General features: G+C 35.8%; 1 protein-coding gene across 5 annotated transcripts; it reads right to left on the bottom strand.

The window, feature by feature from the left end:
* Positions 1-1,072: 1,072 nt before the first annotated feature.
* Positions 1,073-16,521, bottom strand: LOC111495668 (phosphatidate cytidylyltransferase 1-like). 5 transcript variants are annotated; one of them, XM_023145810.1, is made up of 14 exons: positions 16,300-16,521; positions 16,089-16,148; positions 15,878-15,983; positions 15,207-15,460; positions 14,899-15,050; positions 14,567-14,708; positions 12,572-12,728; positions 6,575-6,622; positions 6,401-6,499; positions 5,005-5,133; positions 4,872-4,928; positions 2,057-2,140; positions 1,871-1,956; positions 1,073-1,298 (listed from the first exon to the last, which is right to left on the bottom strand). In XM_023145810.1, coding segments are annotated over exons 3-14 (1,278 nt in total). In that variant the 5' UTR covers positions 15,947-15,983; positions 16,089-16,148; positions 16,300-16,521; the 3' UTR covers positions 1,073-1,297. The 5 variants fall into 5 exon arrangements, with proteins under 5 accessions (XP_023001578.1, XP_023001577.1, XP_023001581.1 ...); XM_023145809.1 differs by lacking the exon at positions 1,073-1,298 and adding an exon at positions 1,419-1,705; XM_023145813.1 differs by lacking the exon at positions 1,073-1,298 and having other exon boundaries at positions 1,729-1,956; positions 6,413-6,499.
* Between the last annotated feature and the right edge of the window lie 7,091 nt (positions 16,522-23,612).

The raw sequence follows: 23,612 nt of genomic DNA, 5'->3' as shown, positions 1-23,612 counted from the left end.
CTGATTGATGCTTAGTCTAAGTAAAATAAAATTATAATTGAGATATAAATTGTTTAGTCTCGGTCTACAAAGTTGTGGTAAGGGATGCACATTTAAATTAAGTTTAGAAAGGAATGCACAATTTATTTACAAAGTCCTTTAACATGAAGTTTTAGTATTTGCATTTAGGAAGGTTTTTTTTTTGCTTTTTTGTTGTTGAATTATACAATTAAAGCTGTTTTAGATATCAACTTTTCAAAATTTTAAGAATTAATTTCTGTTTCGAAAGAAATATTATTATTATTATTATTATTATTTTAACTATTATTTGATCTAAATGACTAGTGGCAATCTTCTTTTGAAATTATCCTAATAGAAAATCTATATTTTTAATCATTTTTATTTTATTTTTCTCTGAAATATTTAGTTTATTAAAGTCATTTGTTATAATGACGTAATATATATATATATATATATATGTTTTCTTTATCCATGATTTCATAACTTTTATTGTTATATAAAAGTAAATTATATTTTTAAGATTCATTTAACTACAAATTTGAAGTATTTAAGCAACTTAATATTCCATCACTAGTGAAACATACCATTATAATTAAACTGTCTTCATGGTAAAACTTTTAAGTGAATTTTTTTTGTTGGTACAAAATTCTTCCATCTTCAACTTCTCAAAGTCACTTGGTATAAGAGTTTAAAATGTCAATTTCGACAAAAATACCAAAACCTTGATTTAATAAAAATTTCGATAGAAATATCCCTAAAATTTTGGATGTTGATGGGTAATTCCAATATATATATATATATCTATATAACAAAAATTTCAAAAAAAAAGAAATAAAAAGAAATAAAAAGTTAAATCATTAATCATTTTTACATTTTTAAAGTAAATGATTAATGATTAATGATTAATGACACTAATCATTAATCATTTTTTTAAAATGTGTAAACTTATGAACATTGTGTTGTGGAGTGTATTTGTTGTGAAAGATGTAGGTTAAATAAGGAGTAGGATAGTTTAGGCCACTCCCCTCAACCCACCCAAGTCCCAACCCTAGTTAGTGGCTTAAACACCCCCTTCAAAACATATTTTTCCTCTCATAAAACACGGGTGATTATACAATGACACTTCGCTAATCTTCTCATCTTACTCATCAAGAACATCATAGCTGTGGATTTGGTGTGTTCAACCTCTCCTAAATGTTAGTCATTCACTCGAAGGCCAAACTCCATACTGAGATCTATTTGCAACAGCAAATAACTATTGCCAATGCTTTGCAAGGATAAATTACACCGCGTCCCTCCTTTTTCTGAACCAAAAATGAACTCGAGAATTCAGAATTTAGTATCGTATAATAAGTCAAACACGAGTTGCTACTCTAACTGATTTGTCCTAATATGTATTAAGAATACATCAATGGAAAGAACAAAGAACATTTGGAACAGAGGTATATAACGAAAAATAGTTAAACAATTTAGCCATTATGGGAGAACTAATACTAGCGGCTACCTTGAGTATCTTCTTGAGTCAAGTATGTACTAAATTGCCTTCTTTACTGCGCTAAATGCAGAGGAGGTTTCCCATTCATTTGAGAATGTTCAAAGCATGCTTCTTACCTCTGGATACAAGTACCGAGGGTTGGGTTATCTCCCTAAACTCTCTCTATTACATGCTTTATTGATGAATAATGATATGGGCAAAGCAAGATGCACACAAACTATACGAAGTGAAAATGGAGAAAAAATCATCTAAATTCCAAGACTTGTTGCAAAAAAATTATAGGAGGTAAAAAAATAAAACACAATATTCATGTACAGGTCGGTATTAAATTCTTAATCCTAGATCACCAATATACAAAAGGACGTCAGATCTTACTATTGCGAGAACAGCCTGTCTTGCAGCATTTGCCCAAGCTTCGTGAAAAGAAGTTGTTGCTCCTCAAATGTAAGGTTCATTAGTATCTAAAATAAATAAATACCACCAGCAGTCAGCTCACATAACCTCACCGAAAAGATTCTTGCTCTAATAAGAGAAGGTGAATGAATGAGACATTCATCTAACCTGGTCAATAATTGATTCAACGGTGATACTCTGAGACACGACGAATGATTGATGATAGATGTATGAAAACACGGCCATCACCATCTGCATTTGAAAAATCAAATATTTTAACTGCAGGGAACAAGGGTAGAAGGGGAACAAGGACAGGAGTATTCGACTATGCCACAAATATTAGGGGTGCAAATAGGTTGGTTTAGTGCCCGATTAAACTGAACCACATCAGGGGATATGACCAAAATGAGCTGAACTTGCTTGATTTTGTGATGGTTGATGAATCCATCAATTCTCACTACAGAATCAGATAAAAAAAAATGGGGGGAAAGATGAACAAATACAGAGTTGGAGTGATGATCAAGAGAAGAAGAGCATGTGGCAGTGAAATTAACAATGGCGGAGACATGGCAAAAGTCTATAGTGCAGAAGGCAACCTCCTGATCATGGAAAGAGGGGTGAAACATCCTAATTTTCTTTATGAGAGGCAAGGTTGAAGCTACTAGGAGACTTTGTCGAGGTAATCCTCTTTCACCTTTTATCCGTCATGGTAGGAGACCTTAACAGAATGTTGAAAAGGGATTGTTCTAAAGGTGGGCTAGAAGGTTTCCATATTATCCACCTGAATCACTTGCAATATTCAAATGTTATTCTAATGTATAGTATAACCAAGCCCAGGAAAATTCTGTTCGGCCTCCAATTATCATCAGGTATGTGGAAAGGGCCAAAAAGGGAATTTATCCTTGAGAAGTTAGTTCCAAGGGTCAAGGGTCAGAATGTTGGGGAAACCACTGAGGGAGTGAGGGAGAGGAATGTTAGCGGGAGTGTGGGAGAGGAATGTTAGTGCGTATACGCAAGGGGAAAGGAGAAGAGATTTTCATCTTTTGTCTATAGTAGAAAGTTGTAAGGGGAAGGGAAGAGATTACCCACCCGACTAGGTTTGCTTCTGTATTGCCTTGGGTCACTTCCTCTGTTGGTAATACCTTGCATATTGGGCATACCCTTTGTATTTTCATCTTTTGTCTACTGTAGAAAGTGGTAATACCTTACATTTGCTCTTCCAAAGTCGTATGACAACACTAACAAGTGAGCAAGCGCCAACGACATGCCGTTCAAACGACTAACTGAAGACGAATTCCAGACAGAAAATAACAGGACTTTGTCTCTATTGTGAGGAAAAATTCATCGTGGGCCATCATGGTAAAGGAAAAGAACTTAGGCGTCTTTTGGTGTATGATCACAAAGAAGAGGAAATGGAAGGTGACGAGACGAACATGGCTATTAAGCTTGCGTGATGAGCAAGCCCAAGAGGCGTTTGAGAGATTGAAAAATGTCTTGGTAACTCCACCTATATTTGCCTTTTGTGGTGTAAACTAATGCGTCTGGAACAGGCTTATGGCTGTTTTATCCCAATAGCAATTTCCAATTGTATTATTCAGTCATATCTTATCCCCTCAAACCCAATCTAAATCAGTTTAGGAAAGAGAACTCATGGTGATAGTCTTTGCGGTTCAACGATGGCAGCGCTATTTACTCAATCAGAAATTCATTGTTAGAACAAATCAACAAGCGCTGAAATTTTTGGAACAGAGAGTGACAGCCTGAGTTTCAACGATGGATTTTTAAATGGCTGAGCTACAATTTCAAAATTCAATACCACCTAAGCCTAGAAAATAAAATTGTTGATATTGTGTCTGAGGTTACCACTGGTCACTCATATGGCCAATCTTTTAGTTCCAGTCATTTTAGATGTTGAAGTGATTACAGAAGAGGTTGCTAATGATCCAAAGCTAGTCAAATCATCCAAAGCCTGGAAAGTGATGCAGGCAGTGTGCCCAAATTCTCCTTTCAGCCAGGCAAATTTTTGTATAAAGGTTGGCTCGTTCTCTCAAAAACGTCTTCCCTAATCCCAGCAATGCAACAGACATACCATGACCACGTGATGGGGTCACTCAGGGTTCTTAAGAACTTATAAAAGACTAGTGTTTAAGAAGATTTCATGCTAAGAAGTTGACCTCCCAAATTTCAAGTGACTGGGATCAATTGTTATAGGAATAGACTCGAAGAGGTAGAATATCTTTCTGTCTTCACCTTTGAACTACATAGAATGCCTTTGAGGAAAAGCCTACCTCAAAATGCTTAAGGAATCCTATTGTAAGAATCTGGGGGAGAACTACTGAATGGAAAACGATGGTGAAAGGAGCCAGGGATATTTTCCAATAACAGAATAATTATTTGAGGAAGACAACGATAGTGAGAGGAGAAGCCACTTAGTGTGATGGAAGATCATCACTCTGCCTTCCGATCGTGGGGAGGGAAGGAAAATATTACGAAAGGAAACACCCCACTCGGGAAAGTGGCTATGGAGGAAATTCTCAAAGGAGAAGGATGCTCTTTGGTACAAAATTGTTTCCAGTAAATATGGTTTATAAACTGGGTAAGAACACAAAAAACACAATGAAGCTGATTGTCGAAGCCCTTAGGTGAGTATCTCAATACTTAAAAGACCTTTCTTCTCTCCCCTCATTTTACAAAGTCAGGAATGGTAGATGGTGCTTACGTCTTTTCTCGGGAGGATACTGCTAAACAAAGAACGTGCAACACAGAGAGGGTTCTTATAATTGTAATTTGAATTTTCCCTCTAAATTTAGTTGTTTACTTGGGTAACTTGGATAGTTATGTATGATGACCAGGACGAGTCATCTACTATCCAATTCACCCAAGTGCTCGATATACCTAAATAAAGAGAGAAAACTCAAACTTACAGCCTGTATGTGATGTTAGGGATAAAATATTCTTTACCATCTAAACTAATTCAGCATACCTGGCAATCCATCCTATCTGTGATTCCACCATGTCCAGGAATGCTATCACCAAAATCCTTCAAAGGGATATAACAGCGTCATATTTATTGAAGTTACAAAATTGATAGGCTTGACATAAGACAAATGAGGGACCTTGATTTTAAAAGCTCTTTTGAAGCCGCTAGCAAAGAAGCCACCAAAAGGAGCTATTATTGATGCAAACAAACCAAGACATATAGCATGCCACTGAACTCGCAAAATGGTGACATCTTTCCATGGGAACTGCCAAACAATGACCTAAGTTAGAAAAATGAATATAGATGGGCAAATAAGAACTAACTGTAACATCAAGAAGAAAGAGCTAAGCTCGCAAATCATAGAATGCAGACTATTCCAAGAATGCAATAAAAAATACTTGTTGGCAATCTCAAACAAATCCATCTGTTAGAGCTTTCCGGCTTCCGACAGAGGGTAAACCATTTTGATCCAATCCAACAAGGTCAAAATGAAAAAGAGCATGACAGAACATAAGACTAGAATGGTGTCATCAGCTTCCATAGCTCACGCACCACATCTCCATTTATGACAATTATATTGCTCTTAGTGCAAATAATTTCCATGTTCATTGGATTGTATTTACTGTAAATTTCATTCACAAACCAGCACAATCCTTGGCTCTATCGTTGGCCAACGATTATGTTTTTTTTTTTTTTTTTTTTTTTTCCTTTAGTAGATGGATTCCATAAACATCTTTGACCAACAGAGACTATATATTAAAGCCTAATATGGAGTGTCCACATAGCTAATACCTTTTCAGTCAATGTTCCTGGCGTGAAAGTTAAAAGATTTGTTTACTAAAAAAAAAATGAATATATGATGTCAAAACGAAACACATCCAGAAAGAAGACAGGATCAACCTCAAAAAAAATTTGTTGAAAGCACATTTTTCTAGCATGCTAGGCAGGGGATCCCTCTCCCCCTGCCCTTCTAAGCTGTATCCCTGCTTTCTAGTAATATCTTTTCTCTCTTACCCGGTAAAAAAAAGGGTTAATGTAATGATTTTCTTTACAAAAAAACCTGAGAGAATATAGCATATGTAAAAATCATAGAATTGGATTTTTAAATAATGTAAAAAAAAAAAAAAAAAAAAAAAAGGTAAACTAATGAATTTTTATAATTGGCCAATTGCTTGTACTGATCAAATTAGTTAAAACCAATGGCTTGTTAGCAATTAAAGAGATAGATCTTAAGAATTAAATGTCAAGATTGTAAAAATTGGAACTAAACATTTGGTTTTTTTAGTTTTTTTTTTATTGATAAGAAACAAGGAAGCTGGACGTTTGTGACTGACGAATAGTAAATAAGGGTTCTTAGATTGCTTAATGATGATGAACTTGAGAAGGAGAACTGGGGCTGTTTTTCCCAGATCAACATGTGTGGTTAGTAGGAAAAAACACACGGATCAAGCAAATTGAAAAGCAAGTACATTTACCTAAACGGTAAAAGTACACACGCACGTACATATATAATAATCAGACTCAAACAACACCACTTTACTGACCCATGAAGGAATCCATCCTGGTAAAGTAAAATATTCAGGTGAGAACAAAGGACCCGGATCACAGTGAAGCCACCCAGTTGATAAATCCTGCATTTGTATCCCAGATAAGTAGACACATGATTATCTTCAAAACAAAAATTTAGGACACTAAAAGAGAATCACCTTTCTTGGACAAGTGAGCCAACTGAATCGACCCATGATGTTTGCAAGCTGCACCAGCACCAGCATGTTAATAGCATCATTATTATAATCACTTTTTTTTACTGTTATCATCATGTTTCCAGGCACTTAAAGCATATTCACAGACAAGGATTTTTGTAGGAAACTACACAATCTAATCACATGAAATAAAAATAAAGTTTAATCGTCATTCAACCCTAAAGCTTAAGCTGATGAGTTACCATAAATCAATTATATCAATACTTTTAGCACTCTCTCTCACTAATGGTGTTGAAATTTTGTTGAAGGTCCAAAAAATGTAAATCGAGGAAATGCATTACCACAGTTAAAACATATGATCTTTTACTTTGATACCATATTAAATCACCAATCAGCCCAAAAGCTTAAGCTGATGGATTATGGTGAATTTAGTTATATTAATACTTTTAACATATTTATACATCAGTAAACATTTAAGTAATAGGAATTAACCATCAAGAAACATGTGCAAAATAAAACCATAAACCAAAATAAGCACGTCGGAAAATATGAAATTAAAAAATAGGAAGAATAATAAAGTAATATTCTAAAGATATATAGTAATTGAAGGTTGTTATGTAATAGGTTCTGCAAGATCGATTAAAGGCAGAACCCACTTCTTTAAGAAGCTACAACCTTCCATACACGAGGCAAATGAACAACACATGGATCAAGTTAAGGAAGGACTATTCTCATTTGTCAGTTATTTTCCCACCTAAAAAGGGAACAATTTAAAGTTAAAACATATATTGTTGTAGTCTATTCTGTCACAAAAGCGGCCCCAGTCTAGAAAATAATCATGTAAAGCCCACAAGATAAGATCAGTACATTTTTTTTTTTTAATACGAAACGAAGTTTTCTTTTGAGAAAAATGAAAGAATGTACAAGAGCATAAAAAAAACCAGAAAAAGGAACCCTAACACTACTAGAAGAATAATCCCCAATTCAAAAGAATGAGATCAAGCTCTAAAGATCATTTTGTTCCTTCCAGATAAAATTGCCCACCAAATAATGAAAAAAAATGCATGCCACACAATTCTTCCTTTATCACGAACATGAGGCTTTAGGAGAACCTCCTATATCAGACAACAATAAGCTCTGTTGCAGCCAATCCCAGTTCTTTGTTGGACACATTCAACAGTACTTTGTTTTCCTTCCGGGTAAAAACAATGTCTAAGTATTGAGGACCTGTGCAGCTAAAAACCTATGGCTCTGATGGAATTTTGAAAGAAGTAAATCAAAAACTATTCCATAATTCTTCTAGTGAGGACAGAGATATTTGGGATGTTATTCAATTCCAAGCTTACCCGTGTTACATAAGCTTTTTGTGTATTAATAGCTTACCAGAAGTAGGTCTTGTGCTAAAGTGGGGTATTTGACTAGAGAGGAATAAGAAGATAACAAGGGATGTTAAGAAATCTAGGGAGGAGGTTTGGGAGCTTGTGAAGTTTAATGCTGTGATGTTTAATCAACTGATATGTTAGCTCCCTTAAAAGCAACCTGTTGTGATGTTGTCCACCATTTTCAGCATCCACATCCCTCTGCCCTTCTTCCTTATCCTTAATTTACAGGTTATAACACCTTGTCTGGAGGATTGCGGTCTGCGCATTAAAAAAAAAAAAAAAAACAACAAAATCTCTGTAAAACAAAGTCTAGGGCTAAGGGACTAAAGGAAACTCCAATCAACCATCAATGAAAAAGAGAACTTGTCTCAACACAGGGAAGAGTCGACATCTATTTTATGATTATTCTATCCTGGCATTCCAAGGGATTAGGTTATTGGCGGAAGTGTGTGTGTTATGGTATATATTATCATGACATTCATGTATATAACTTAGATTTAGATACCTATAGTTACATTTTCCCTTTATTGTAATTTTACATTCTTTTAGTTTAGGGCTCTCATGTGGAGCTATGTATTTGGGAATTTAGTATGGGAAAGGTATTAGCTATTCTCTCAATATTGAAGAAAAACATGCTCTTGTCAAAGGCGTCATTATCAAATACAATCCTTCTTGATCATCCTTCAAGAAACCAAGAGTAGTAACATTGATAGACCTATCTTTCTCCATTTCCAATGTCACTGATGAGTTTGAATCACTTCTTGTTTATATAAAATCATAGCCAGGATTCTATTGGAGAGGCTGAAATGTGTGATTCCAAGCACTATCATAGAGAATCATTTAGCTTTTGTATCAGGGTGTCAAATTCTGGAGCCTCTCTTACTGCAAACAAGCTCATTGAGGAATGGTATAGAAGCGGTTGAAAAGGTCATCAATAAGGTAAATCAGGATTTCTAGATGAAATCTTGAGAGTTAAGGGGTTTTGAGACAAATGGAGAAGCTGGATTAGAGAGTGCATTTCATCAGAAAATTTTTCAATCATTATCAGTGGAAAACTGAGGAGCAAAATTTGGGCATTCTAGCCTAAGGCAAGGTGACCCCTTTCAGCTCATCTTTTTATTTTAGTAGTTGAGCTTAGAAGGTTGTTGTCCCATTCCTCTCGGAGAAAAATTGATTACTTCAAATTCATCATCTACAATTTTTGGACTAAAACTTTCTTTCTTCCACTCACAAGGAAAAAGAAAAAAACAAACCTTTTCAACGGACAAAAGTCTGAACTTATTTGGTCTTTAGTCTTGAACTTATTGGGTATAAAATAATGCTTCTTTAATTTAGCACTTGACAAACCGTTATTTATTATGACACTTTCTTAGGTTTTCCCCTTCATGGTAATCCAAAAGCAACATCCCTTTTTGGCAGCCTATCATTGATAAAGTAGAAAGAAGACTTCTTAGTTGCAGCCACATTTTTAACTCAAAGAGGGATAGACTTTCTCTCATTAATGCAACTTTGGCCGATCTGTATTTATGTCACTTTTCTCTTTGCCTAGAAAGGATGTCCTAGCTATAGAAGAGATCTTCCGAAATTTTCCATAATCTGGTAACAAGAAAACAAAAAGTATCTCATGTTCTAAAGAGGGAAAAGGTAAAATGACTTCGGTTGAATGGAGAGCTTGGTATCCTTGATCTAATGAAGAGAAATAAAGCTTTATTAGCCAAGTGGTATTGGAGATTCCACATTGAAAATATGGAGGAAGTTGATTGTAGCAAATTTTGGGTCTTCTCATTTTGATTAACTAGTCAGAATTGAAGTCAGAAACTTCTTCCTACAGCCGTTGGAAGCACATTCTTCAACCAGAGGACGTTATTGATTCAAATATTTGATCCAAAGTTGGAAATGGCCATTCAACTATTTTTTGGCATGATTTATGGTTGGGACAAAATCCTCTAAGTGCAGCTTTTCCTGTTTTATTCGCATTGACAAAAACAAAGGATCCCTCTGTGGCAGACATTTTGGTACTACAAAAACGCCTCATGGATTATGAATTTTTGCAGAAATCTAGAGAATGAGAAAATACCTCAATGGGAATCTTTGTTGAACTCTTTCTCGTCTTATCAATATATTCATAAGGAAGTGCCACCTGTTTTTATTCAAGGCAAAGAAGGCTATTGCACTACCAAATCAATGGGCAGAAAATTCTCGAAAATGTCCCAACTTATGAAAAGTCATTCAGAAGGATTTCTATCCAAAAAAGATAAGTTCCACCATTGGGAACTCAACCACACTTGCCTAAATACCCTAGACCGGTTACAAAGAAGTTTCTGATGGGCTCTATCAACAAAATGCTGCAGTTTGTGTAAATCAAATAGTGAGTCCCAGAAACATAATAACTTCACTCAATGCCTTATTGCTTCAAAAATTTGGTCCCATTTACTCGCTCCATTTGGACATGGACTGACCCAATTAAGGTGCAAGATTGGTTGTCTCTAATTCTAATTGAGCATCCTTTCAAGGTTGAGAAGACTACTTTTCTATAGATCAATAGAGCTTTCATATGGATTGTTGGGAATGAGAAAATGCAAGAATTTTCAGCAACAAGGGAATCCATCAATGTCATAGTCGAACACATCATACTTTTGGCTTTATGCTGTAGTAAACATGTTCCACCTTTTAGTAACTATAGTTTCAACTCTCTTACATCCAATTGGAGAAGTTTCTTTGTAACATCTTTTGGATAGATTTCGTTCCTTTTTTTATTTAACATTTTATACCATCAATGATTTTTTTTTTTTTTAATGAGAAGACCAACTTTCATTTAGAAATAAAATGAAAGAATACAAGGGTATACAGAACGGAGTCCAACTAGAGAAATGACCTCCAATTAGGAAGAATGAGACCTAACAAGTAATTACAATAAAAAATAAAAAATAAAATAAAATAAAAAAAGAAATCGTCACCGTCATCCAAAGAGAAATATTGAACCTAATGAGGGACCAAATGTCAAAGAGTCCCTCACACTCCTCTAAAGGTATCATTGTTCCTCTTCCCAAAGACACCACAAAAGAACACAAACTCCATCATGCCACAAGAACATAACCTCTTCCAATAAGGGGGAAGGGGAAGGAACACTTCAATCATCTACCAGTAGTACATGCATCAGGCTAGCTGGAATCCGAACACAAAAAAAGAAAAAAAAGAAAAAAAAAAAATGGTTCTAGACACATACTAGCTGCAATCTAACACATCAAAAAAAGTAGTTCCAACTGCATGAGCAAATGAATAGATCCAACGGATATGACCCAAGTCTTCCTCTGCCCCCACAAAGAATGCAACAAAACGGACCACCAAAGAAAGCATCTTTCTCAGAAACCGATCAACAGTGTGCAATCTTCCATGGATAACTTGTCAACCAAGGCATCAACCTTCTTAGGAACTTCACCCACCAAAGAAAGCATCTTTCTCAAGAGCCGATCAAGAGTGTTCACTCTTCCATGAATAACTTGTCAAGCAAAGACAATATCACTAGAGGGAGAAAAGTTCAATAAGCCCCAAAATAACAAGCTACAAAAAAAATAAAATAAAATAAAATAAAATAAAAACACCAGTAGGGTTAGGAGTACAAAAATGAAAATCCCTTCTCCCCTGCCTAAACCAACTAAAACTCCCTGATCAAAGAAAGGAGAGTAGAGACATCTATCACCCTATTGGATAACAAGTGATGGAAATCGAGTGAAAGAGAGGGAGAGCTTCTAGAATGATTCAAGACATCAGCCATAAAGCAGTTCTTCATTGAGAACAAATTATGAATAAATTATCTAAACAGGGAAACGTAAAGAAAAGGCATTGAACCTCGACCCACCAATTCTTCCCAAAAGTACGTATTCCAGACCATCACCCACAAAGCAGTTAGCAAGGTTAGAAAACCAAGGGAGCTCATTTGCAATTTCTTCCCACATATTTCTGTATGTGCCTTTAACCCAGCCCAATGTGCTTGAGGATGAGGACCTTGCTTCCTTTAATCCGATACCATCAATGAAATTGTTTCCTATCCAATACACACACACAAGATATCCAACCAATGCCATTATCGTCTAGGCCTTGCCCAAGTTTGATGGCCAAAATAAACTTCAAGACGTTTACATTGCCATCTTAACATCCTCCTCCTACGAAGAAGAAAAATGTCTCTATCCAATCATTAAATAAAAGGAAAAAGTTTGCATGGCATTTCAGAAGATGGAAACTAGACTTATGAATATCATGTTATCAAGGACTGTTGAGAGACACTGATGGGGAGATTAGTAAGAAATGGATTGCCCATAGACACTGATGGGGAAATTAATTTAATTGCATTAAACTTACAATAGAGAGTAAGAGTCAAGTTCAACAACTTTTTACTTGAAAAACAATGTTTCAAATCATCTCAGAAAAAAAAAAAAAAAAATTCAAAACAATGCAACCATCTCAAGCACATTGAAGACCATTGTATAATAGATAGGCAAAGACAAGGTACAAATTTTGCCAAAGTTGGTCATGTTCACAAAGAAGAAAGTCATTAGATATACTCCAAAGATGCACAACATTAGAAATAGCAGGAAAAGAGATTCTAAATTAGCATCACCATAAATGCCGAGATAATAGTTGTCACAGAGGCTCCTATGAATCCCTCCCAAGTTTTCTTTGGAGATATTTTGATCAACGGGGTTTTTCCAAAGAAAAATCCAAAGAAGTATGCAGCAATATCATTTATTACAATGAGTGTTGCTGGAAGAAGAAACCTGCGCATGCATTTGGCAATCTTTCAAAAAACATATCTAAAAAAAATCCAACAAAACATCAAAAGGAATATAACCAAAGATTTAAAAAACTTGTACTCAAGTAAAGAACAGTAAATATTAACTATTAAGATAGATGGAACTTGATGCCATAAAACCTTATTCACAAACTCTTACAGTTTATCAAAAGGAACAACCTCTAACTTTTCATTTTTTATAAAAAAATAATAAAAATAAAAACAATTTTCATTGAGAAAAAATGGAAGGGTACAATTGCACTTACAGTTTATCAAAAGGAACAACCTCTAACTTTTCATTTTTTATAAAAAAAATAATAAAAATAAAAACAATTTTCATTGAGAAAAAATGGAAGAGTACAATTGCATATAAGAAAACCACAAAAAAGAGCATCTTAAAGAAAGAGACTTCAATCAAGAAAAATAAGACCTAGCAAATAATTACGAAAAAGATTCAATACCAATACCCAAAAAGAGACATTAAACCTTGCAAGGGACCAAACATGAACGGCCTCCCTCTCCAACACTCTAAAATTTCTATTATTTCTCTCACCCAAATACCCGACAACAAAGCACATACACTCTGGTTTTCCATTAAAAAAATAAAATAAAATAAACAAAAATAAAAAACCCTCTTTCCCAAAACAACCACTCACTTGATCAAAAGGGGCGCCACACTCATCCACCCCTTCCCACGAGAGTCTCCTCATTAAACATTCAATGCTCTTACTGACAAAGATAGCCATTATAAACAAGAGAAAAAAGTAGATCAAGCTCCTACTCNCGTGAGCAACCGGTCTACAATGTTGTACAACCTCCACAACCATCTTATCCGCCCACTTCATCGCCGTCTCTGCCGCAACAACCTCCGAAGGTCGCCGCCTATCCCGGAGGCGGTATAACTCTTTCAGCAGATTCAGGGCCTTACACACAGGTGGCCTACGACAGCACCACCGGGAGACAAGTATACTACACAGCCGGTGGAGCCGCCATGGTAGCATCGCCTCCAACGCCGCCATACCAGGGGGTGTCGGCGCCGATGAGCGGCGATATTAGAACAGGACCAGTGGGACAGGATGGGAAGCTGATTGCAAAGATTTCACAAGGCTCAGTTTGAATAAGGACAACAGCATGTGGTATAAAAATTTTGAGCTTTTCTTTTTCATTTTTCTTTATAATATGAATCCCGACTCTTTAATTTACATGCTTATGCTATTATATGCTCGTTTGCTTCTCGATCTGTGATAAAAAAAAAAAAAAAAAAAAAAAAAAGGCAGTTTTCCTAGCCGTTCTGGATTTTTTCCACCACCAAGTTCTGAAAATGAACACTTCTCGGGTTACCCCCAAGGGAAGACCAAAAAAAATATGCTCAAGTTGCACAATAATGTGATCCAATGAACTGATAATTCTACACATCCTTCTCTTGAATCAAATAATTCAACGTCTGAAAGCAAAGCTAATGAAACTGATGCTTGTGGTAATTTCCATGTTGGGTATACTTTCTGCATACACCATAGATAAGATAATTTTTGTTTAAATATTTTTATATGTACCCTAGTTTCCCGAGGTCTCTACTGTAAGAAATATATTGATATAACTACCATAGTATAGAGAAGATTATAAAAATTTAGTTGCATAAGAAACCAAACAAAAGATTCCTCATGCTACTTACACCCTGGTGTCAACAATTGAGATGCAATCACGCAATAATTAGCTAAGCAAAAGTCCCAAAAGAAATCAAAACAAGGACAATTTTATCATAAGGAGAAAATGGAGAACTGAATGAAGTAGAACAATGGACAATCTAAATGCAATTTAAATTACCAGAAGATTCCTTCGAAGATGTTAGCAACAGTGAATGAAGACTGTGTAAACACAACTATCAAGATCATGTGTGTCCACGCATACTGGCCAAACTGATATTTGTACATTTTCTTTTTTAAAGTAAGAATGAACCACATAAAACCTGATCAAGGCAACAAACAAAGTTACTTCAACAACACTCGTGAAAGAACAACTTAACTTTATTATCAGTCAAAATAGAAGAACTGAGCAAACATTAAATGCCAATTAAACATAATCCAAGTTATAAAAAGGAGGGAGAGATTAATTCTCATAGCTGAAGTTACGTCACTAAGCATAATGCTAGGATCTACCTGCAATATACAAGAAATAACAAATGGCCATATGATACTTGACAAGGTAGCTGACAAGCTGATACAGAACTTTATCTGTTGTTACAGTATTGACAAGCCGTTGACTGAGAAGGCGGCCATAAACAAAAAACATTGCCGTGAAGAAGAAGTACCTACATAGAGTTTGGGAATCATATAATAACTTTAACTATTCAATAACTGCAATAGAGTTTGATGGAAGAATATTAACTGTGGCATTTAATTGAAAATCATAAACTCTCATTGGTAAAAAAAAATCCTTCTTAATAAAAAGCAGATACATATAGTACCAGTTTAATAACCGGAATCCTGGGAGCTGCCTATCTTCATGGGTCCTCCTGAGTAGATTGAAGAGTTCTCGAGCCATAAAGATTTGGATTACAACCACCATAGCCATAATATATAGATGTCCAAGGTATATTACTAATGCAAACCCTCCAATCATCCAGACAGATGAATAGGCACGAACCAACATTGACTTGTATTTATTTCTGTCATTAACAAGTAAATTGCTTCCATTTGGCTTCAAATCCTCCCCAATCCCCTGAAAAATGGATGGTGAAAAGCTCAATCACTCATTAATTTTACAAAACCAATACACAACTCAGAGCATTTTCCTGTCCACCAAGAAAGCAAATGTTAAGATTGCCAAGACTGAATACTTACCCCCTGCAATCTCTTTAAAAGGGAAAATAAATGAAGTGACCAAAAACAAGCAAAAGAGGAAACAGTATACTTGATCATTATTTTTAAAGTGCAGATGAACACTAAATTGAAGAGCACCAAATTAACCAAAAATGGAAGAAAAAAATACCATCATTAGTAACTTCATTGACAAGTTCTAGAAAATCATACTCATTTGTGTACATACCATTTCCCTTAGGCAGCAAAAAAATATCTGAAAAGAAAAGCTAATGATATAAGGCGAAAAACAACAAAAGGCAAATCAAGGTGGAGAAACCTCATTCGATCGCCTACGGTGTCGAAGCCTAGGGCTGGCAGGATAGTTAATAATATTTTCTCTCTGCATCTCTCTTCAAACCAGATCACACATCAATGTTGTATCCCTGGTAGAACAATCAGACAAAACACCAGCACAAGCGTCAAGCGATTACAGGAGGCAAATGAATCAGTTCAGCTTAGATTAGCATAACCAATGGCAAACCAATAACCTCAACAACACGATAAAAACAAAATCCAAGAACAAAGAGCGAGTGAAACCTGGCGAGGCTCTGCGCAGAAGAAAACAGGTGGAAAACGGCGACAAATCAAAATGATTTTTGTCAGAATGATGATGAAAATGAGATGAGAGCCAGAGGCAAAGTGAAGAACGAAAGGTTGATCTCAACGTGTTGAGTAGTGAAGGGATTACATATAACATACATTACACGAAGCTGATAGCCCGTAATTTGCCTGTGAATTTGGTGAGCGCCGAAGGAGAGAACGTGAACTCCAATGGAAGATTTCAATACAATCGGTTTCCAATTGAGGAGCGATTCACAACTGTCAGTTCATCTTTCTCACACATGACATTTGACGACGAAGATGATGATAATCTCGCACTGAAATCTACGAACTTCAACCCAAAATGATTGATTATTCCTTTACAAAAATAACCTGTTTTTTCGTTATACAATTGGAAAAATATATCCTTATACAATTGGATATTTGCTATTTTCAACCATAAAAGTTTTTTAGTTTACAAGATTAACCTACATAATAAAAATAAGTTTCTAATTCCAAACTTCGATAATGTGTTAAATTACTTAAATACCCTGGTGTGTAAACACTTCTTATTCCTGTGTTCGATCTCTTTCATCTTTGTCTCGTTCGTGATCATTAGAGATGTTCATTTAACTTGTGAGGTTAAGGTCTCGTGAGAACTTGCCTAAACAGGACGAGAATTTCTCGTTTAGATGAGGAATGAGAGAAGGAATGGAAAGAGATTTCTCCCCGTTAGATAAATGGAGTCGAGGCGGGGATTATATTCCTCGTCCCTAACCCTGTCAATTCTCAACCTGCTCATTATTACGAAAAGGTGATTCAACTCTAAATTTTAGTAACATGAATGAACTAACACCAATTAATAGTTTATATTGAAAAGTGAAAAGTATACATTAAAAAGTTTTCCGGGGATGGAGAACGAAATACTTCCCCGTCCTCTCCCTGGTCCGTAGACATCTCTAGTTGTCACCTATGTTGAAGAAAGGTTTGGAACATGGAGAGAATGAAGAGGGGTCAAGCATCTTCCTCTCAACAATGCTTCTTGAAGTTCCACTATATCCGTAAGGCCCCATTAGCCTGGTCGAAGACGGGGATAAGGAATAAAAATTAAAGCTCCCTTAGCTCTACCAGGGACCGGACAAAGGTTAGATTTATAAATATGTAGTGTGGTGTACTAGTAGTCTCTTCTAATCGCCTTCCCAGTGCTTTTGGTACTACAAACCATCTGTCATCTATTGCAGCAGAGCGTCATTATCATGCTTGTCCAAGGCGTGTTGTCTGTGGCTACATGTCGGATGTCTCCGTCATGCTTGTCCAGGACGTGTTGCCCATGGCCGCATGTCCATTCCAAACCTTTTTTATATGCTTTCATGTTAGATAAGTTTTTACTATTTCATGTTGTTTTAATATGAGGGTGTATGACCAGTCACCAAAATTATGTCTACATCTACCAGGGCTAAAATGCCACAAAATGTACTATAGGAAGATGCGACTAGTTGTTAATTCTTTCTACCAGGGTTATATGTTATTAAGGTCGTCGTTGTTATCTACTCGCTTTTAGCTTATAACATCATTTTCTTTACAATTATTTTCAATGTATTTCATCGTTCATGTTTTCTAAAACCTTTCTCTCAAACATGACTCGAGGCTCGAGTATAGGCCAATATTGTCCGCGAAGTATGAGTTTTACATGGCTGACTTGTTCGTTGAGTTGGAACAAGTGACGCACAATCGTTGTCCCCTGTTGTAAGAGTGTGATTAGGACAAGTGGTATTGGAGCCAAGTCGGCTATTTGGAAAGTAGTACACAAACATGTCTGCTGAAAACAACTAGGCAAGTCTGAAGCTGACCAATTAAGTGAAATCGAAGAGCAGTTACTCTAATTAGTGAAATTCTTGATAGAATAGGGCTTTTGGAGTCTCGCATGAATGAGATTGCTGCTAAGGTCGACAGGATCGATGAGATGGTAGGCCTCCTTGAATTAATGTCCGACACAAATTAATGATTAGGGTTGAGGCCCTAGAAGACAAGGCCACAATTGATGGTGGCGTCGAGCATAGAGATAGCTCGATGAGCTCTATTGCCCGAATAAAAGAACACATCGAGGGCTTAGACAATGCACAACAAGCGATCATTCAGATGGTCTCAGAAATGTCTAAGGATTTGAGAGAAGTCTTTGGAGTGGTCAGGGCTAAGTGATGGATTTAAGCGTCAAATTAAACATCACCATGAGAGCGGTGGGAAACCAAACCCTAACTGGGGATGAAGTACAATTTAACAAGATATATGTCCTAGAGCTCAAGCCCTTTTGTAAGGTTCGAGATACGAAGGCTCTATAGAAGTTTATTGTTGACCTCGAACAATACTTTCGAGCCACAAATACCTTGACAGAAGAAGCAAAGATCACATTGGCAACGATGCATCTAATTGACAATGCAAAGTTGCGGTGGAGATGCAAGTACACGGACATTCAAGATGGTTGATGTACTAAGGATACTTGGAAAAACTTAAAACAAGAACTCTGCTCTCAGTTCTTCTGAGAGAATGTCGAGATAATCACAAAAAGAAAGTAAAGAAAGCCAAGGCATACTAGCAATATTTGAGACTACGTTAAGCAGTTTTTTGGACTTGCATTATATATTCGTGATATGTCCAAGAAAGACAAGGTCTTTAGTTTTTTCAAGGGGATAAAGTCGTTGGCAATAATGAAGCTCTACGAACAAAGAGTTCAAGACCATTCCACAGCCTATGCTACAGTCGAACGACTATTTGGTATTAGTATCGATCAACACCAAGAGATAAGGCAAAATCAGACGCCCACAAGTGGTGTAAATAAGAATTACATATCGAATTACAAATCGCTACATAGACTCAAGGATAAAAGCTATACAACATTTTCTTTCACAAAACGGGAGATACAAGAAGATTAAAGTTTCCATATATGCATTTAAAAACCCAAAATAATTCAAAAACATAACGAGGTCCACGGAGTCACATTAAAAGAAAACAATTACAAAAGATCATGAGTTTCCAAAATAAATATCCAAATGGTATTAAAAACGACATGGAAAGAGAGGACTCGATCTAAAGGCATATTCTGCAACCGCATGGCTCAGCACGTTCTCGCCACCAACACCGGTCTACTTTCCACCTGAAAAAAATAGAAACATGGAATGAGTATAAAAATACTCAGTAAGCAACCTAATTGTAGACTCTTGTCAGACTTAATCCTATTCACAAAATCTTAAGCTATGTGCTCGAAACTGTCTCTAATAAAATCTGCTACGGTCTCAAGAGAATACCTTATGGTTACTCATTAATATGAATTTTCCATGCCTAACTACCTACTAAGCTCAAATAAGTGAATCTTCCCTTGTGGTGCCAGACAACATCTACCTGTTCTTAAGATCAATAACTACCGGCCACTATGCCCTTCCAAGTTGGGTTAGTATTGCCTTCCACCGTCGTCGAGTTCAGAACAGTAAAACTACTTGTCTTAGGAACAGTAACTACCTGTTACTTTGCCTTTCAGGTTAGAATAGTAAACTACCTACCTCCACGCCCTTCAGGGCTGGGTCAGAAAAAAGGTCATGACTCTCCTCACTAGGCACCCCTGATTTGGTACTACATAGTATACTCTCTATGGCTACCCATATCCTTTATGGGTGACAACTAAATCAAACAGTAATAAGTAGACCCTAACCTCGGTTAGTTAGTTCATGAATAGGGTTAATGCCCTACCCTACAAGAGATACCTAGTCAACCTATGACGACTATCAAAAGTATATCAAAAGTATAACTCAGTACAAATACGTAAACTATAGCTCATAGACTATGAAATTCACCATCCACATTTTCTAGCACATAGCAATTGGTCCAACTCATAACTAGGCAATAGTGGGTCGTCCAAAACCCTAAATTAGTGTATGACAATGAATAAATGCATACAACATGCTCATCCTACTAATTAAGTAATCATAATCTACCTCAACATATTAGGAAGCATATCAATCCAATTATCTAACAGAGATTACATATTCATGCATGTGAAAGCTATACGACAATAAACATAATTAAGTGGTAAACTATGCAGATCATCTAAGCACAATTCTTATGAGACTATGTCAAACTAGGCGCCTAAACACAATATTCAATCATTGCCCTCCATCCTAATCGGCTCCTAAAGTATTTCTCACAAACTTTCTCCATATGGTTACTTACATGGTTGTAGACTTCCCGAGATTACATCAGGTCTTTAAGTATGATCCCACTTAGCTAAGCTTCTTGAAATTGCCCTCTAACATGAGTCATTATGGAATTTGTGAGATAAGTACCCAAATTGGAATGAAAAATGGGTCTGATGGCATAAAAGGAGAGAAAAAGTTCTCACGTTTCAGTTCTATATAGGCGGGTCAGGTCAAAGTGGTACACACTTGGGTCGAGTCAGTTACATAGAAACGGGTTGGGTCGGTCACCTCCTTCAATTACAAGTCTCATTGCATCATTAATATCAATTACAAACGTCAAATATTCTTAATATTCATAATAATATTTAAAGCAAGGCAGGGTAAGGTTGAGCTATAACTTTGTTTTAAGTTAGTCGGATTGACCCGACCAAAAAAAATGCCAACCCCACGAACCAACCTAAATTTTCAATTTTCAAAAAAATTCAACCCAACCCAAATCGAAAAGAGAGTCTAACCAAACCCAACTTTTATAATTTGGATAATCGTATTCTCAACTCATGCGAACACCCTAATTATTTCATTCTAAATCTCGAGAAATCTTGTTGTTTAGTAGATTGGAGGGGCAAATCCAAAATCGAAGAGATTCATTACATATAAAATAAAAAAATCTATAAACTTATAAGATAGTTTTAAAGTTTATATAACGAAACGAATCTAAATCGTGATTAGTTACTAAGAATTTGTTGAAGTAAATACCAATGAAGTTCTTCAATTTAGACAAAAATAATAATAATAATAAGAAGAAGAAAATAAATAAAAGATGATGGGAATGTAATGTAGCACTAAATTACAAGCAAATAAAAATAAAATGAAGATATAAACTAAGTGATTCCTTGCAACTCACATGAATCTCTGCTCTCTCTTAGGCCTCTCCGTCCAAAATTCCCCTACTTAACACCACACCACCATTCTTCTTCTCTCTTCTTCTCTTCCATCCCATCTCCCATGGGAGCCCATCTCTGCAGCTTTAGGCGCCCCGGCATCGGTAGACCGTTCACGCCACCCTCCTCCGCTCACGGTAAAGCCACAAACGCCATTTAGAATTTGAAACTTTGTCCATGCCATTCTTTCGATTTTTTTACTCGATCTCATATATATGTTTTAACTTTTAAAAGTTTCAATAATACTCTTGAAATTTAAAAAAAAAATTAAAATACCTCAAATGGGTCATATTTTACTTCCTTAATACCGTTGAAGTTTCATTCCTTTTCCTTCATACGTGTCAATTGAGCAAATGGGTCCACAATGACTAGGATGGCTGGCTATCTCGTCAAACTAGCTCTATCGTGTTTAAAACATACTCTAATAATATTAATGCTCTTAAATTTTAAAAAAAAATTAAGAAATTTGGAGATGATTTATGTGGGATAAATAGATAGATAGAGATGGAATTGATTATTAAAAATTTATGGGTATTTTTTAAAATTGGTATTTAGGCTAATACAAAATTTAAGAATATTGTAGTTAGTTTAGGTATTTGGTTAATTTGGCGTGGATTTTGCAGAGTATGCAATGTGCCGGAGGAGACGGCCGCAACGGCGGTGGAGAGAGGAAAGAGAAGGGCGGAGAGAGATAGAGGCAGGTATTGAGAAGAAAGAAATGAAGAAGGAGTACATGTCGTTGGAGGAGTTGCTGTTGGCTTCTCCGGGAGCGCCGTCGGAGCGAGGTTTTGGAAATGGCGGCCATGGCGGATTCAAGAGAAAAGTGCATCCGACCAGGATGTCGCAGTGTTCCTCGTTTTGTGAGAGATCCGGTGTGGTTAGTGAATCAGTTACAGAGGATCATGAGAACATTTGCAGAACCCAAACTGGGAAATTGAGGAAGAAAGTAAGCTTTAGGCTGCCGGAGGTGTCGGACGTTATTTTAATTTACTCGCCGGTGGACGATGTGGCGGCCGACGGCGGAATTGTTGCTTCCTAGTTTCTGTTTTTCTATCGGAAACTTCCTTCAGATATATTTTTTTTGTGGTTATAATTTAAATAATATCACATGAATAAAGTCGAATTATAGTTATGGGGCTCGAGATTAAAGGTATAAAGTAAGTTCAGGTGTTCATATGACCCGAAAACTCAACTAAATCGAACTATCCTATCCAAATCATAAATGTTGGATTTGATTCTATTCTCGTTTGAATTGGTTGAATTTTTTTAAAACTAAAAAATCCGTTTGGTTTGCCAGGTGACATTGTTTTGATTCGGCTAGATGATGAGATTACAACTTAGACCTAACCCTACCAGATTAAAAATATTTAACTTCTAACATAAATTATCTATTTATAATATAAAGTAAAAGAACAATAAATGGATACAAGATATTTACCTGGTAAATTATAATAAGACTAAATATCTTTAATAATAACAGAAATTAATAATCCTATGATTAGTAAATGTTTGATATTTGAATTTTATGAAATTTTAGTGATTAATATAACATTACTGTGAAAGAGTAGAATTTTTTTTTTATAAAAAAAAACAACTCGGCTACCCAACTCGAAATAGGTTAGGTTGTGAACTTTATTCGGGTTGCTCGAAAAAATGCAAATACATACAACATGAATCACGACATTCGTTCTTAGTAGGACCTAAAACCATGATTTTAGACTCTAGTTTCTTTCATATGTTCCTGATGTGTATCACTATCATATATATATGCTCCACTTTCGTACACACGTAACACACTAATCTCATACCAATTTTGTAATCCTTGGGCCTCGTCGAGTATGCACTAATTTCGTATACAAACGGTATCAACTTCATACGCACTAACCCTACACTAAATATTATACGCCGGTAGAAACTTGAGAAAACTCATAGAAGGAAAGGAACATGAATGCGAATGATACACATACAAGTAGTGTATACATCAATTAAAAATCATAGTGCAGTATTCATCTTTTCATTAAACGATCACATCATTCGTTACAAGAATAATCTTATAGCATAACATACATCAAACAATTCGTTCAACCAAACATATATAAGATCACTTATATCCATTATAGCTTAAACAATTATAAACTTTTTCGAAAGCTATCCAAACTTCAAATATAACTTGATGATGCTTAAATCTACGGACATCTATCAATGAATAGATGCGTAAACCCTTGATGGGATTTATACCCTAATGGTCTATAATATGTAGATAAGGTTGGATGTCTGATCTTGGTAACATCATTTATACCATCCACTTTGTAATTATTATAAATGATTTGATTTAAATCATTAA

This window comes from Cucurbita maxima, unplaced genomic scaffold (genome assembly GCF_002738345.1).
Source record: "Cucurbita maxima cultivar Rimu unplaced genomic scaffold, Cmax_1.0 Cma_Scf00021, whole genome shotgun sequence".
Lineage (NCBI taxonomy): Eukaryota > Viridiplantae > Streptophyta > Magnoliopsida > Cucurbitales > Cucurbitaceae > Cucurbita > Cucurbita maxima.
Note: the sequence above shows the minus strand (reverse complement) of the source record. Positions and strands in the feature narration are given on the sequence as shown.

Bases quoted from the DNA above. Each gene is read 5' to 3' on its own strand.
- LOC111495668 (XM_023145810.1), bottom strand. From the start codon at position 15,946: ATGCAGAGAGAAAATATTATTAACTATCCTGCCAGCCCTAGGCTTCGA. The intron at 5,134-6,400 runs GTGTTGTTTGAG...ATTGTTTGGCAG, and splicing joins CTTCATGGGTCAGTAAAGTG to TTCCCATGGAAAGATGTCAC. The intron at 1,957-2,056 runs GTTAGATGAATG...TATTTATTTTAG, and splicing joins TTGAATCAATTATTGACCAG to ATACTAATGAACCTTACATT.